Genomic DNA, 14,415 nt, shown 5'->3' with positions numbered 1-14,415 from the left:
CTATAAAGACGGAAATGAGTATTGTTCGGTTTCGTTGAGATTCGAACACTTATCCTTTTTTATAAATCTGTTCCGTCGTAACCAACTCAACTGTGCTCCAGGGGTAAAAAAATTTAATTATTCTGCATAAAGATAGAATCCACCACCTTAGCGGCCCCACGACCATTTGTGAGGAGGTAAATTGAGAAATTGTAATTGGTCACGACGCAATTGTCTGACTTCGTCAACTTTAAATCTTTGTCTTTTTTTATAAGTCTGTTACGTCCGGAGGATATCAGTATCATAGAATCTGATTCCCAAATCTAATGGTATATTGAACCTCTAGCCGCCGTGGGCCCACCAAATTGACCGGTAACGCGGAGCCAAGCAATCTCGCCATCGATCACTGCTCCAAATCTGACCCTCCAATTTGGCCGGCCGCCGTGCCTGGCGGCTCCCTTGAACCACGCCGTCACCACTGACCTCATCAATCTCACTCCAACTCTCTATAAAGCTCCCTCGAAACATCACCCTACTCAATCTCCGGTGAGCCTATGGACCATACCGAGGAGATCGTCATCGTCGGAGCTGGCCTCGCCGGCCTCGCCGTCGCCGTCGGGCTTCACCGGAAGGGGCTCCGCAGCCTCGTCCTCGAGTCCTCCGACACTCTGCGGGCCGCCGGCTTCGCCCTCACCGTATGGACCAACGCCTGGCGAGCTCTCGATGCCCTCGGCGTGGGTGACTCCCTCCGCCGCCACCACCTCCGCCTGCAAGCGTAAGTCATCCCCACCAAACTATGATCTCCAATATCAAAATTCCGACTTAACCTGCTAAATTAATCTTTGCAGAGTGGTCATGTCTTCTGCTTCCTCTGCTTCGCTCGTCACGAAACTACCGGCCAAGGAACATGAAGTGCGCTGCGTGAGGAGGAACCTCCTAGTGGAAGCTCTCGCCGGGGAGCTTCCCCACGGCACCATCAGGTACTCATCCAAGGTCGTCGCCATGGAAGATTCCGGCGAGTCGAAGCTCCTCCACTTGGCAGACGGATCCACGCTCAAGGCTAAGGTGGTCGTCGGCTGCGACGGCATCAACTCGGCCGTCTCCAAATGGCTGGGCCTAAAGCCGCCGACTTTCTCCGGCCGGCACGCCGCCCGTGGCTTCACCGTCCTCCCCGACGGCCATGGCATGAAACCGGAGTTCATGCAGTACAACGGAGAGGGATTCAGAGCAGGGGTACTACCCTGCGACGAGAAGAGCCTCTACTGGTTCTTCACTTGGACTTCCAACGGAGAGAAAGAGACGATCCCCGATCACCACGACGCCTTGATGGTGAAAGAGTTTGTGCTCGGCAAGGTGAAAGCCTCTGAAATACCAGAACAAGTCGTAGAAATCATAGACAAGAGCGAGCTGAGCAGTGTGGCATCCGCCCCATTAAGATACAGATCGCCATTAAACTTGCTGAGCGGAAACATCTGCAAGGGAAACACCTGCGTGACAGGCGATGCGTTCCACCCCATGACTCCTGACCTCGGCCAAGGAGGCTGCTCGGCCTTGGAAGATGGAGTCGTGCTGGCCAGGTGTTTGGCGGATGCTCTCTGTGGAGGAGGAAATGGTGAGGAGGAGCATCGCAATCGCAATCGCAATCGCAGGGTTGAGGCAGGGCTGAAGGATTACGAGAAGGCTCGGAAATGGAGAGCCTTCAGACTTGTTGTTGGATCATATGCCTTAGGATTTGTTCAAGAAAGTGGCAACTGGTTTCTGCGTCTGGTGAGGGAGAGAATCTTGGCTGGTTTCTTGGTGGAGAGGCTGTTCGTTGCGGCGAGCTTCGATTGCGGCAAATTGTAAGATCAGTGTGGCTTGTGCTGTATAATATTTCTGTCAGATACAACAGACTGTGTTTGTTGTAGATTGAAATGGTAGTCTCCGGGACATAATTAAGTTACTTACGACGGAACATATTTATTAAAATAGATAAAGATCAAATCTTGATAAAGTCGGGACAATATCCTTTCTCGTAATAGTTAATTGTTGCTTCTCGATTTATCTCCTTACAAATGATCGTGGGCCAACCGTATGAGATAGTTGGGATGACAAATTCTACCTTTTGTTAAAATGTAGATTGAGGTTGTTCAAGAGATTTAAAAATAATTTAAGTTTCATATATTAGATAAATGTTTAATCTACTTATAATGAATCTAAAACTTGGTATATCTCTTAGCTACATAACAAAAGGTGAAATCTGTCACCCCAACAATCCCATATAGTCAGCCCTACAACTATCTGTGAGGAGATAAATTGAGAAGTTGTAGTTAGCCATGACGTGAGAGGGTATTGTCTCGATTTCACTGAGATTCGATCCTTGTCCACTTCAACAAATCTGTTTCATTTTAATCAACTTAACTATGTACCTAGGACATCGCTTAGCTAAACATGAAAGCGTTTACAATGCAACAAGAACTCTTTGCTCTTACATAAATCACACATCCAAGTCATTTGGACTCTACCTCAATTAAATAATAAAAACATTATTTTACTCAATTAAAAAGATTTCAAACAAATATTTATGTATTTATTTTCAAAGGACTATTGAAATAAATACACTTTTTTAAATTTTTAATAAATACATATTATTTATGTTTGATCGATCAAATAATACATTTGATTTGATTTGATTGATCTAATGAGATTTATTGGGTGTGTGATTTGGGTTGACTAGGTTAGAAAAAATGATAAATCCCAGTCAGTTTCATGAACTCAATCCCTGGGGGTGGCCGGTCCGATCCTACGGAAGTTTCAGCCAGTCTCATGGACTCAATCCCTGGGGGTGGCCGGCCCGGTCTCACGGAAGTTTCCCACCGACCACCAGGGTAAATCGGGAAGCGCATATGGCGGTCAATCCAGATGTCCAACATCCTTTGATTGCGTTCTCCATTTGGAAGAAAATTCTTACAAATACGCTGTTGTTGGGAATCGAACTATGGGTCCCTAGGTCACAACCCGAATATCCTACCGTTGCATCATTATCTCGGGGACGGTTGACTAGGTTAAAGATACTAGTTAAGTTGGCCAAACTTATTTAATCAAAAATATTAGTTGATAAAATGTCTTTTTTGGTATCGATGGTGGTGAAGGAAAAGAAAGATGTAAAATTTAGAGTGAAATAATATAATACAATATTAAATATATTTTTATTAAAAAAATTAAATATAAAAATCCCGCACGTCCAACTACTTAAAATAGTTTAATAAAAAACTATTAACTAACTAAAAAGTATGACTAATAAATATTTTTAATTTATCAATCAAATCTAACTTCGTAAGTAAATCAAACTTTAACTAATAAAAAATAAAAAATTATTGATCAACTTTACTTTAGCTTACAAAAATTATAAATTATCATTCAAATCTAATTTTGACCAATAACAAATAAAAATTATCGATCAAAAGCTACTAAAAATAAAAAAATATCTGTCAAATCTAATTTTTATCAATAAAAAATTAAAAATTTCAAGCCAAATTTAACTTTAGCTAAAAAAAAGTATAACTAATTAAATTTAATTTTGACTAGTACAGAATTAAAATTATCAGCCAAGGCTAAAATACATTTTAATCGTTAATTTTAAATGTTTATCTGCCAAAATCATTTTGGATAAAATAAATTCATCAGTACTGATACGGTAAAGAACGTCAACATCACGTGACATCATGTTGCATAATTAAGTCAACAATCAAATAGTGTTAAAAGTCAAAGTCAAGGATGGACTTAGTTGGAAGTCAAAGTGAAAATGAAATCGGATTAAGTCAAACCCAATTCGAGTCCAGTCAAATTAACTTTGAGTCAAGTCAGCCCCTAATATAAGGTCACAAGTCAATTCCTTCTAAACCACATTCAAATGTTGCCTGCCTAAATTTAACTACAACTCTAATCCGACTCGGTAGTTGTTAATGTATGATCACGAGGATTGATAGAGGGGTATAAATATCCATCTTCTTTTTCATCTCGTTTTGTCATATGTTCATTATTATCAAACAAGAATTTATAGCGGAATTAAATATATAAGACACTAAGGTTTACTTGGTTCGCAAATTCCAGGATTATTAGTCTAAGGTCTATGTACGAAAAGTGTCTGTCCACTAACGTATCTCTTTTTCAAAATTTTTTAGGGGGCGGAGAAACTTCTTACAGTTTTAAGTGCAAGCACAAAGAATATAAAATAAAGCACGACTTGTAAATTAAATACAAATTAATAAACTTTCGTGTTGATTGGTCTGAAAGTCCTGAACGCCTCTCACTCCTCCTAGTGTTTCTCTAGTCGCACGAGCAGAGCCTTATTGTCTTTTCTTTTTTAGCATAGAGAGAGAATAGTAGAAGAATGGATGATCTGAACGTCGTGCTCAAGGTTGCTTTTATATACCTTGTTCGGTCTATTGAAAAACCTTTTTCGGTCTACTAAATTGGATCAAACCTAATCCAAAAGACCATGTTTATCACAATCTAGACCGAGCCACACTAACTCATCTTTATCAGGTTATTCGATCTATCGAACCTCCTATCGATCTGTCGAACCCAACCGGTCTATTGGACAAGTGGATCGGTTGACCGAACTAGCTTGGGTCTAGTTTGAAAGTCTGGTTCACTCTGGACTTGATCTGGTTGTGTCCGCTTTGCTTCTAGCTCAAGGTTCCTTTGCTATGTATTCGGTTACCTTGATCTGGTAAACATCCGGTCATCCTTAACCTGTCTTGACTTTCCCTTGCTAAACATTCGATCACCCTTGATCTGCTTAGACTTGCCACTTGTCAGACATTCGATCATCCTTGACCTGCTTGGACTTTGCTAAGCATTCGATCACTCTTGACTTGCTTGGACTCATACTAGTCATCCGGTCAACCTTGACTTCTATATACTAGTCATCCGATCAATCTTGACATGACTATATACCTCACTCACTTCTAAATATTTGGTTATATTTGGACCAACTATTGGTCAAACTTGATCATACAAAGGTATATTACCAAATATCGAACCCTTGATGGATGATTGCACTAACAGTTAAAGTGTCTGTCACAAACAAACACAGTTGTTAAAGCGTTGATCACTAAAAGAGGTTTTTCTTGATAAAGAAGGAAAGAAGTGTATCCTTTAGGAACCAAGGTCATCCTTTCACTTCCTATTTAAAGGTAATCAAGCAATTCATTTTATTTACTACTTTCTACTTATTTTTCATTTTCTCCACCTTTTCTCCAAAGTCTAACTTGAGCGTTGAAATGATCGAGCCAAGTTTTGACTTAGCTGCTCTCCTAACATTTTTTTTAAGTTTCAGACTCCTAATCGAAGACTCCTTACTTGGGCATTGACGCCTAATTGATTCTTAACGCTTGACTTAGGAACTAACACCCGACTCTCTATGCTTGACACTCGACTCTTGGCACCCAACTCCTTTAAAGACTGACTCGACTAGTATCCAGCCAATTATATTGAAAGTACATGGTCATGGTTACTTGCTGAGTCATCCCCTCTTTTATTCTCGGATTGGATAAAATTGACGTCGTCTGTGAGAAAATCCAAACTGAGATAATGAGATGAGAGGTATCGGAAGAAATTCTGAAAGTCAAGATTATGCTAGCGAAAGAGGTCAAACAGAAACTATTACCTTGATGATAGAAAATTTGAACTGACTTGTTTTTACCATAATGGAGGAAATCTTACAATGGCGTGCTATGCCAACACCAGCTGTAGTCGAAGTACAGCCAGCTTCTGTGGAGTACCTCCAACTCCTGTCAAGTTACCTTCGACTCCAATTGTAGTACTCGATAGGACGTCAATCCAATAGGAAGAACAATCTTGAAAATCAATAACTAGGGAAATGCACCCTTCTTGGTTGAGAGACAGAGTAGTTGGATACCCCTTTTCCCGAAATATCATATTTGAAGAACTACCACATCTTTTTGACCTCTGCATCTAAGAGAGTATACAAGGTCTTCATATCCAAAATCAAAATCAATTGTGATGATTCGAGAATGCTTCTTTGTTGCACTAGTATACTGATGGTGTTAAATGTAGAGTCTTCTTAACAACTCTCTTCGGACCAGTGCAAAGGAGGTTTAATTGACTCCAACCCGCTTCTATCTGTTCCTTTGAAGATCTCAATACTAGTTTTCTGCATCACTTTTGTTAGGATCGTTTTGATGTAATACGCGTGTTTACACGTTTCGCAAATGTGCGCAGCGAAACTAACATAATAATTAACAAGAAATTAATTATTACAACACACATATAACCGTCAATTTGGATTAGGTCCGCCAGGTTGGCCCTCCCTACCAAGCAATTTAGGCGGATTGAGTTAAAATTTTATCAATCTATTTTAAGATGAATTCAAATGGGTTGACCCGCCTAGCCCCGCGACTAGCATGAGTTGACCTGCGGTGGACTTGGATTGACTCGCAGATTGAGAAAATTTATTTATTTATTTCAAAATTTAAAATTAAAGTAGAAAACTTAATAAATTAGTGGACTTAATTTATCTAAATTACAATTCAAGCTTAACAAATTTCAACTTTATCAATTTAAATTGTAATCCAAATTTAAAATTTTTAATATTTTTAATATTTTTTGATAAGCCCGTGAGTTAGCCCACCGAACCCGCAATTCGTCTTTGGTTGGGTTAGGATTGAGATTTTTCAACCCGTCAAATTCAACTATGGACTAGTTTTTGTACTATCTTAGTAGTAATAATTTGTACTTTTACCCTAATAAAGAAGAACAAACTAAATTTATTAAGGTGAACTAAATTAATAATTTTATAATAAATTCATCTCTACTTATATTTTATTAAAGTCAACCCATCCCGCCCCACTATATAATGGATTTTTAGTGGATTGGTCTACCCCGTCATGTGTTGAACCATTTGACAGCTCTAAACACACGCATACATATACAAATATAGGAAAAACAACAGGTACAAGACATGACAAGCCAATCTAACGAGCTCAACTCAAATTGGCGGCTCTAGCTGAGTCAATCAATTCACTTAATCTTGGACTAGATCGGGTAATTATCTCATCTTTTCCCCTAGTGATTTTATTGAGCTAGTAAGATTGATTGAGTCAAGTAGGCATATTGGAGTACTGGTCTAAGTCAAATGGAGGATTAATCGAACCAGCTGATCGAAAAGCTCTCTCTAATAGAAGCCTTATGCAAAAACAAGCTTTTGAGAAACCAAAAAAAAAAAAAAAAAAAGAGTGGCACTTCACCAAAACACCAGGTTCATCCACTTTTGATAATTAACCATAATAATTACTCGATTAATTAACCACTCTGCAGTCCTTCCTCACTTCCTCTCCTCCCTGTAAGCTTCCCATCCTGACCATGGACTTCACAAAGGCCTTAAAGAAGTCTTCCTGCGAGCTCGCAAACTGGGACACGAAGCCTTGGGTTTTAGGGTGCGTGAGAAGGGCCTCGTCGGAGGAGAACAATCCCCGGCCTCGGAGGAGCAGCTCGTAGTAGGCGTTGTCAAACACGGCGGAGGTGACGGTGTCCATGGCCGACCCTGCGTTCCTCACCTTGTTGTGGGCGGGGCAGATCCGCCGGAGCCGCGCCGCGAAGCTGGGGTCCAGCGTGGGGTCCACGTCGTTGTTCTCGTCGAAGTTGTGGATCCTGTTCTGGAAGGAGGAGCAGTGGGCAAAGCCCAAGGTGTGCCCTCCTTCAACAATTAAAGAAGTTTTTTGCTCATAGGAAAGCTATAGATCGATCGATAAAACAGTACAAATTAAAGGGAAGGGAATAAGAAGAGGCAGCTGGTGGAATAAGAAGAGACAAATGAGACAGCCAAAAAGAGTTGAGGGCTACATAATGCAGTGGCTTAAGGCAAGAAAGTGTAGGGAAAGTTGATCACCCTTTTACTTTGCTGACTAACAAAGTTCACCATAATTGATCTGAGAGAACTACATGATCGATCGTCTCAAAAATTAATGAGATTGTTACCTGAGAGAACTACCAAGTCCTTGGTGGACAGTCCTCTCTGCGAGAAGCTCTGCTTCAGCTGCGTGAAGTTGAAGGTTGGAGCTGGCAGTTGAGTCGTCTCGTTGGCTCTGGAAACCCTCCCATCCCTTCTACCCTGTGGAACCTCCCACGCCGGCCCTCCTGACTGTCATCGATCGAGTGGGCATCAATCACACCGATGGAACAAAACCAGTACTGCGATTCAAAACCACCATGCACACTCACCAGTGCGACCGAGTCCCTAGCAGCCAAAGCCAAAATATCGGCACAGGAAACCACGCCCGGGCACAGCTTCTCCACTGCCCTCTTGGCATGGTCGATGACGTAGAAAGCATGGAGCGAGATGTTCGGAGGCCCGTCCTTCTCTGCTTTCTCGCCCCCCTTCGAGTTCAGCAACACGGAAGCATCACAGCCCTGCAACGACAACAGATCAGTCAAGGACTCTCAGTGCCCTTCAATTCAGTCGATCGAGGAGTACGTACCCTAATGAAACAGTCATGGAAATGCATGCGAAGCAAGGCCGCAGGGACTGTGTTGTCATTCGCCATGGCCTTCTTCACCGCCGCAGTCACTGCCCGTTCGGCATCCGGGCAGGTCTTGGAGTAGTAGTCCACGCTCAACTCAGCATTGCCCAAATGAAGAAGAGAGAAGATGAGGAGAGAAGCAGCGATCATGGAAGCCATTGTTGCTGCTGCTTTCATTGATGAGCAAGGCCAAGGTGGAAAAGAGCACATATATATACACACACATAAAGTACACGATCCACTGAAAGGTTTTTTGTAGGGTTTAGGTGACGAAGGACAATGAGTGGAGTTGTGTTTTTGAAGCTATGTATCTAATTAGGTTTCCCCTCACATGCACATGCATGCATGCGTTCTAGCTAGCTACACCTGTCTCTTCTTGTAGGTTTCAAATCAATTCAGTGAAATGGTCGGGTTGCATGGGACCAGGGATTGTGACTCACTAACAAACTGTTTACCGGTGAGGAGGGGTGATTAAGTCGATTTGAAAAATATTTAATTAGTATTCGAAATTATTGAATTTGAGCCGAACTCGATCATATATTCGATAATTTTTTAAAGTTGAATTCGAACTATAATATTTTGTTCGATTATTCACGAGTCGAATTCGAATTGAATTCTGATTATTTTTATATAATTTTAATTTAAATATATTTAAATTAAGCTCAGAATAATTTGACTGAATTCAAATTTAAGTCATTTCGAACTATAATTAGATTCTACTCGAATCAAACAATCTTGAATTTTTATTTTGAATTAGAATGGGTTGTTAAGGAACCTATCACAATGAGTTGTTAATGATTTAAAAAACTAGAAAGAAAGGGATGCATCTATCCACTATTCTTGTCCACCCTATGTCCAATTATTAGTGATGGCTCAAATAGGTCTTAGAGGCAGGCGGCTGCGAAATCAATTTATACTTTTGATATATCATGGACGTCAGACTTGTTTGAGTGGTTAGAAGCTTCCGTAAATCTAGAAGAAGAGTCAAATCATATTGAATCTATTGTTCGCAGTCTTATATATCTTATATTACAAAGGCTCGTAATTAATCTCAAGGTCACTTCCCATATATATATTACATGGAAGTCAAAAACTTAAAAAGATGAATCTCCTTTTCTCTTGACACATGAAGAGAATTTAATTAGGGTAAGTTGAGGTTATTAGGGTTTAGGATTTAAGGTAAATGGAGGTTATCATAAAGTGTTGGTGGTTGGAGCTGAACTATCATATAAGGTAATGATGTGATGCGATAACATGGAGCTCCAAAGTGGGAGTAGGAAGCCATGCACGAACTAACTGGATATCTTGTCGTTACACGATTGGGAATCAATCAAATCCATGATATTAATTATTTAATATATTAATTTGCTGGCACGTAATAAATAATGTGTTAATGAAACAAATAGATATAAAGTAGCATGTATGCATCCATTATCAGAATCTTTGCATGGGGATTTAGATTCTGCATGCGGACAAAAATAATTAATAGTAATAATAATTGTAAGTAGGTTACTAATTATAATTGCTTCTGTATAAAATTAAAATTAAAAATTTTAAATTTAAATTTTAAATGTGATGAATATATATATATGTTGAGATTGATATATGAGTGTGTATAAATTATGTTCTAAATTATTATTACCAAAAATTAAAATTTTTTATTAGGAGTAAAAAGAGAGAGAGAATGATTTAAGTAATGTTTGATTAATTTTCTAGCTACACTAATGGTTTGTTTACTTGGAGGTGTGGATGATGGACGGATGAAACAAATCTAGGAGTGTAGGAAGGGAAAGATATCCATAGTCTGCTATGGATAAGATCAATCCCTTAAATTGTTTACTTAGATAAATGGAAAGAAAATTAAATTATTTATTGTCTAAAATATCCTATTATTTTCAACCTAAGAGCTAACATACAGCTATAAAACGGGTCAATTCATGGCGGAGGAGGCCAACCCGCCAGAAATTCATCATATGGCAGGGCGGACGGGCCGACCTACCAACTTAGCGGGTTAAAAAAATTTTCAACCCAATCCAATTTAAGGTGGGTCATGAGTTAGGCGGGCCAACTACAAGCCTGTCAAAAAATTAAAAAAATATTAAAATTTTTAAATTTGGATTGTAGTTTAAACGGGTCAAAGTTGAAAATTTTATATTTGCATTGCGATCAAGCCTACTAATTCATTAAATTTTATCCTATAATTTTAAATTTTAAAAAATAAATTTTCTTAACCCGCGTGCCAACCCACGCGAGTCGCGGGCCAACTCATGTGGGTCGCAGGCCTAGGCGGGTCGATCCACGTAAACCCACTTTAAAATGGATTGATAAAATTTCAATCCAATCCGCTTAAATTATTGACGGAGTGGATCAATCCAACGGACTAATCTAAATTGATAAACTAATGTTACTTAAGAGTTAAAATTAAATCCAATTCTATCCTAGGAATAAGAATAATATTAAAATTGAATATATTCTACTATTTATAAATTTGACATTAGAATTTTAACATAATATTCATTTTATTTTGGTAATTAAAAATTGTTATTAACCAAAATATAATCTACGGTTCGAAATAATCAATCTATCTTTGAAAATAATATTATTCATTACAGTTCGACATTACTTTGAAAATAAAAAATTATCGAAAAGAAATTTTACTTGAAAATAGTTTACAAGCATTATAAAAATTATGTCAACTAAAATATAAATTAGAAATTATCAATCACAAATAAAATAGTCTACAAGTATGATAAAATTATTGCCAACTAAAATATTAAAATACAAAAACTGCCCACGACAAACTTTACTTGAAAATAATTTACAAACACTACAAAATTATTGCCAACCAAAATATAAATAAAAAATTATCAATCACAAACATTATTTGAAAATAGTTTATAAGTACCACAAAATTATTATTAACTAAAATGTTAAACTACAAACTTTGTACTTTCTTATACCAAATCTTCTACTCTCAACATGCCATTGAACTCCGCTTGCAATCTTAAACAAATCATAACAAGAATTGAAGTGACTCTTCAATGTTTTAATTATTTTTTAAAATTATCCTTCATTAATGGGATTTTAATCTTCTCACTACAAATGACAATCATATCTATTCCGATCAATACAATGGTTCCAATGCTGATTCAAAGCTTAATTGACGTGCACACTCATCGAAGAGAGAGAAGAGAGGTCCTGAAAAGCACTCAAAAAGAGGATTAGAATGGCGTCGGAGGTGGGTCCCAGAAACCACTCTGACGCTCAAGTTAGGATTTAGTGCAAGGAAGGAGTTTAATGACTTGGAAAAATTAGGATAGATGTATATGTACCTGTGCCCATGGACATGGACTACCTTTTTATAGCAGCTGCTCTCCGTTCCGAAGTATTAGCAACCGTTTAAGAAATATTCTAATGTACCTATATCCGCTTTGGAAGATTTTGTCTGTTGCTAGATATTTGAGAGGGCGTTCCTATTTTCACGAAAGAATCGGCTTTGTGCTCTCCGATTTAGCCGGAACGACCATGTTTTCCAATAAATATCACGTGTAGGAAGTTGATCTTGAATACATGAATCGTACGAAGACCGAGCCATGAGGTTGGCACATGATGTGGGAGGCATGCTGAGACCGAGTCGTGAGATCGGCGCATGATGCTGGAGGCGTGCTGAGACCAAGTCATAAGATCGGCACATGATGCGGGAAGTGTGCTGAGACCGAGTCGTGAGGTCGATGCATGATGCTGGAGGCGTGTGTCGAGACCAAGTCATGAGGTCAGCACGTGAAGCAAGAGATGTGCCGAGACCAAGCCATGAGGTTGGCTCGTGAAGGTGTGCCGAGACTAAGTCATGAGGTCGACACGTGCACACATGAAACACAAAACGTGCCGAGACCAAGTCATGAGGTATAGTCAGTAGATGTGAAAGTGTCACCTACTCCGTTACCTTGTTATTTTAACATAGCTTCTATAAAAATCCTATCCATCTCTTCAATTCACTTAATTACATCCTTCTTGATTTCTTCAATCGATGTATCCAATATTCTTAATCAACACTTGCATCAAATGCATACATGAACATAAAAAAAATTAAATCTTATTCACAATTGTAAACATTCAAGCATAATAATATGAGACTTACAAACAAATTCCATGCATACAAAAAATAATAATCCAATAGATGAACGTCTAGCATTAATACATTACATTGTTCGAATCAAACATTGCTAGCATATTTAATACATTACATTGTTCGAATCAAACATTGCTAGCATATAAGAAGTACAATAAAGAGTCATCGTTCTGTCTTTTATTGTAACTTACTTCATTGTTAGAATTTGCATTCAATTCACGATCCACTTCATTAATTAACCTCTCAATATCTGGATCCACCCCTATTAATTGATAAATCTCAGTCAGTCTCATGGACTCAATCCCTGGGGTCGGTCTGATCTCACAGAAGTTTTCCACCGACCACCAGGGTAAATCGAGAAGCGCATACGGCGGCCAATCTAGATGCCCAGCATCCTTTGATTATGTTCCACATTTGGAAAAAAATCTTGCAAATACGCCGTAGTTGGGGATCGAACCGCGGGTCCTTGGGTCACAACCCGGATGTCCTACCGTTGAAAATCTCTTTTTTAGAGCCCTAAAATCTGTCTTGATCACGAAGAGATGCATGTCGAAGATTGAAAAACTTTTTTGCATTTGTATCGCTACATTTTGAATATTCTTTCAAGTGATAACGAATTACTCGATAAGGGGTAATCAAGTCCCTCTTCAACATAAACGCAAAGTCAACTAAATAATATTTATCTACCACCAAAATAAAGGATATAAGTTAGTCATATTTACTTCCAAATATTATCCACTAATGAACATTAATTGTAAACTAGATACCATGAGGAATTATCAATTTATCATGTCTGAATAGGGCATTTTTATGATTCAAAAATCAGATGCAGTTCCTTCCCATTCAGCTAGGACATATGTGAACTTCAAATCAAAGGAGCATGCAGCCAACCTCTGCTGTCTGGAAACGGCGACAACGCTGACGTCCCCATTTCCGAAACGCTGGGAAACGTTTCTATCCGTGGAAACGGATGGAAACGTTGAATTCTGCCCCTGCCGCCTTCGCCAGCCACCGGAAACGCAAGCCCCTCTGGCTCCTTGTTCGCGGGTTCGCCGAATCTTCGCAGGAGATCATTCGTCGAGGGTTCTCGGGAGGAAAGGCCACGGACGTGGCCACGAAGCCGGCGAAAGAGGGAAAGACCAAAGGGGGAAAGAGATTGTTGAGTGAGCGAGGGCATGCAAGAGAGGAAGACGAGGGCTTCACAAGTGATGGTAAGCAATCCATGGAGCGAAGCGAGCCAAGACAATGAAAGAGGCGGCAGAAGCGATTGCCGTGACAATGAGCATTGGCGGCTACTGCCCTACGACAGTCGAATCCAAACCCTGGCCGGGAATCTGGCGAATAGGGCAGACGAGTTGGAGTGGAACTATTATTGTCGGTGTTAAATAATTTCTTTTTGGAAAAAAAAAATAATTTTGAAATACTAAAACAAAAAATTGGTTATATTTGAGCTATAGAGTTGGATTCTGCCTCTAAAATCTGCCCCTTCGTGGATGAGATCTTCGACGTTTACAAAATCTGAAAACTTCAACTATCGTCGTTTTCCGTTTCAGTTTCCGCGTTTCCCGTTTCTCGTCTCCAAGTTTCCAGACAGCATAGCAGCCAACACAGTGGTAGTTGGTCAATCCTTTCTTCCTTTATATCGAAGTGCAACTACCAGAGACGGAGTTTAATATGGGCTATACTGGGCTGTAACTCAGCCCTATTTCCTAAATTTTTTTTAGAGTTTAATTAGGTTTTTTCGTTGGTTCAACCCATGCGACGCGAGTTGCCCTATTGCGC

The 14,415-nt window shown here is 39.4% G+C and overlaps 2 protein-coding genes across 2 annotated transcripts; one reads left to right on the top strand and one right to left on the bottom strand.

Moving 5' to 3' along the window:
• Window positions 1-533: 533 nt before the first annotated feature.
• Window positions 534-1,923, top strand: LOC141846592 (monooxygenase 2-like). The gene is made up of 2 exons (XM_074734628.1): window positions 534-754; window positions 828-1,923. Exons 1-2 carry the CDS (start codon window positions 534-536, stop codon window positions 1,822-1,824), a joined length of 1,218 nt encoding a protein of 405 aa, XP_074590729.1. The 3' UTR covers window positions 1,825-1,923.
• A 5,256-nt stretch (window positions 1,924-7,179) lies between these two features.
• Window positions 7,180-8,681, bottom strand: LOC141846378 (peroxidase 64-like). The gene is made up of 4 exons (XM_074734407.1): window positions 8,463-8,681; window positions 8,206-8,394; window positions 7,963-8,125; window positions 7,180-7,681 (listed from the first exon to the last, which is right to left on the bottom strand). Exons 1-4 carry the CDS (start codon window positions 8,679-8,681, stop codon window positions 7,284-7,286), a joined length of 969 nt encoding a protein of 322 aa, XP_074590508.1. The 3' UTR covers window positions 7,180-7,283.
• Between the last annotated feature and the right edge of the window lie 5,734 nt (window positions 8,682-14,415).

This window comes from Curcuma longa, chromosome 15 (assembly GCF_044706935.1).
Source record: "Curcuma longa cultivar G26 ecotype Majalengka, Jawa Barat chromosome 15, ITB_CL_G26_1.1, whole genome shotgun sequence".
Taxonomy (NCBI): domain Eukaryota; kingdom Viridiplantae; phylum Streptophyta; class Magnoliopsida; order Zingiberales; family Zingiberaceae; genus Curcuma; species Curcuma longa.
The sequence above is the reverse complement of the archived record's forward strand: the minus strand, read 5'-3'. Positions and strand labels throughout refer to the sequence as shown.

Bases quoted from the DNA above. Each gene is read 5' to 3' on its own strand.
- LOC141846378 (XM_074734407.1), bottom strand. From the start codon at position 8,681: ATGAAAGCAGCAGCAACAATGGCTTCCATGATCGCTGCTTCTCTCCTC. The intron at 8,395-8,462 runs GTACGTACTCCT...TTGTCGTTGCAG, and splicing joins TCCATGACTGTTTCATTAGG to GGCTGTGATGCTTCCGTGTT. The intron at 7,682-7,962 runs GTAACAATCTCA...TAATTGTTGAAG, and splicing joins GGACTTGGTAGTTCTCTCAG to GAGGGCACACCTTGGGCTTT.
- LOC141846592 (XM_074734628.1), top strand. From the start codon at position 534: ATGGACCATACCGAGGAGATCGTCATCGTCGGAGCTGGCCTCGCCGGC. The intron at 755-827 runs GTAAGTCATCCC...TAATCTTTGCAG, and splicing joins CACCACCTCCGCCTGCAAGC to AGTGGTCATGTCTTCTGCTT.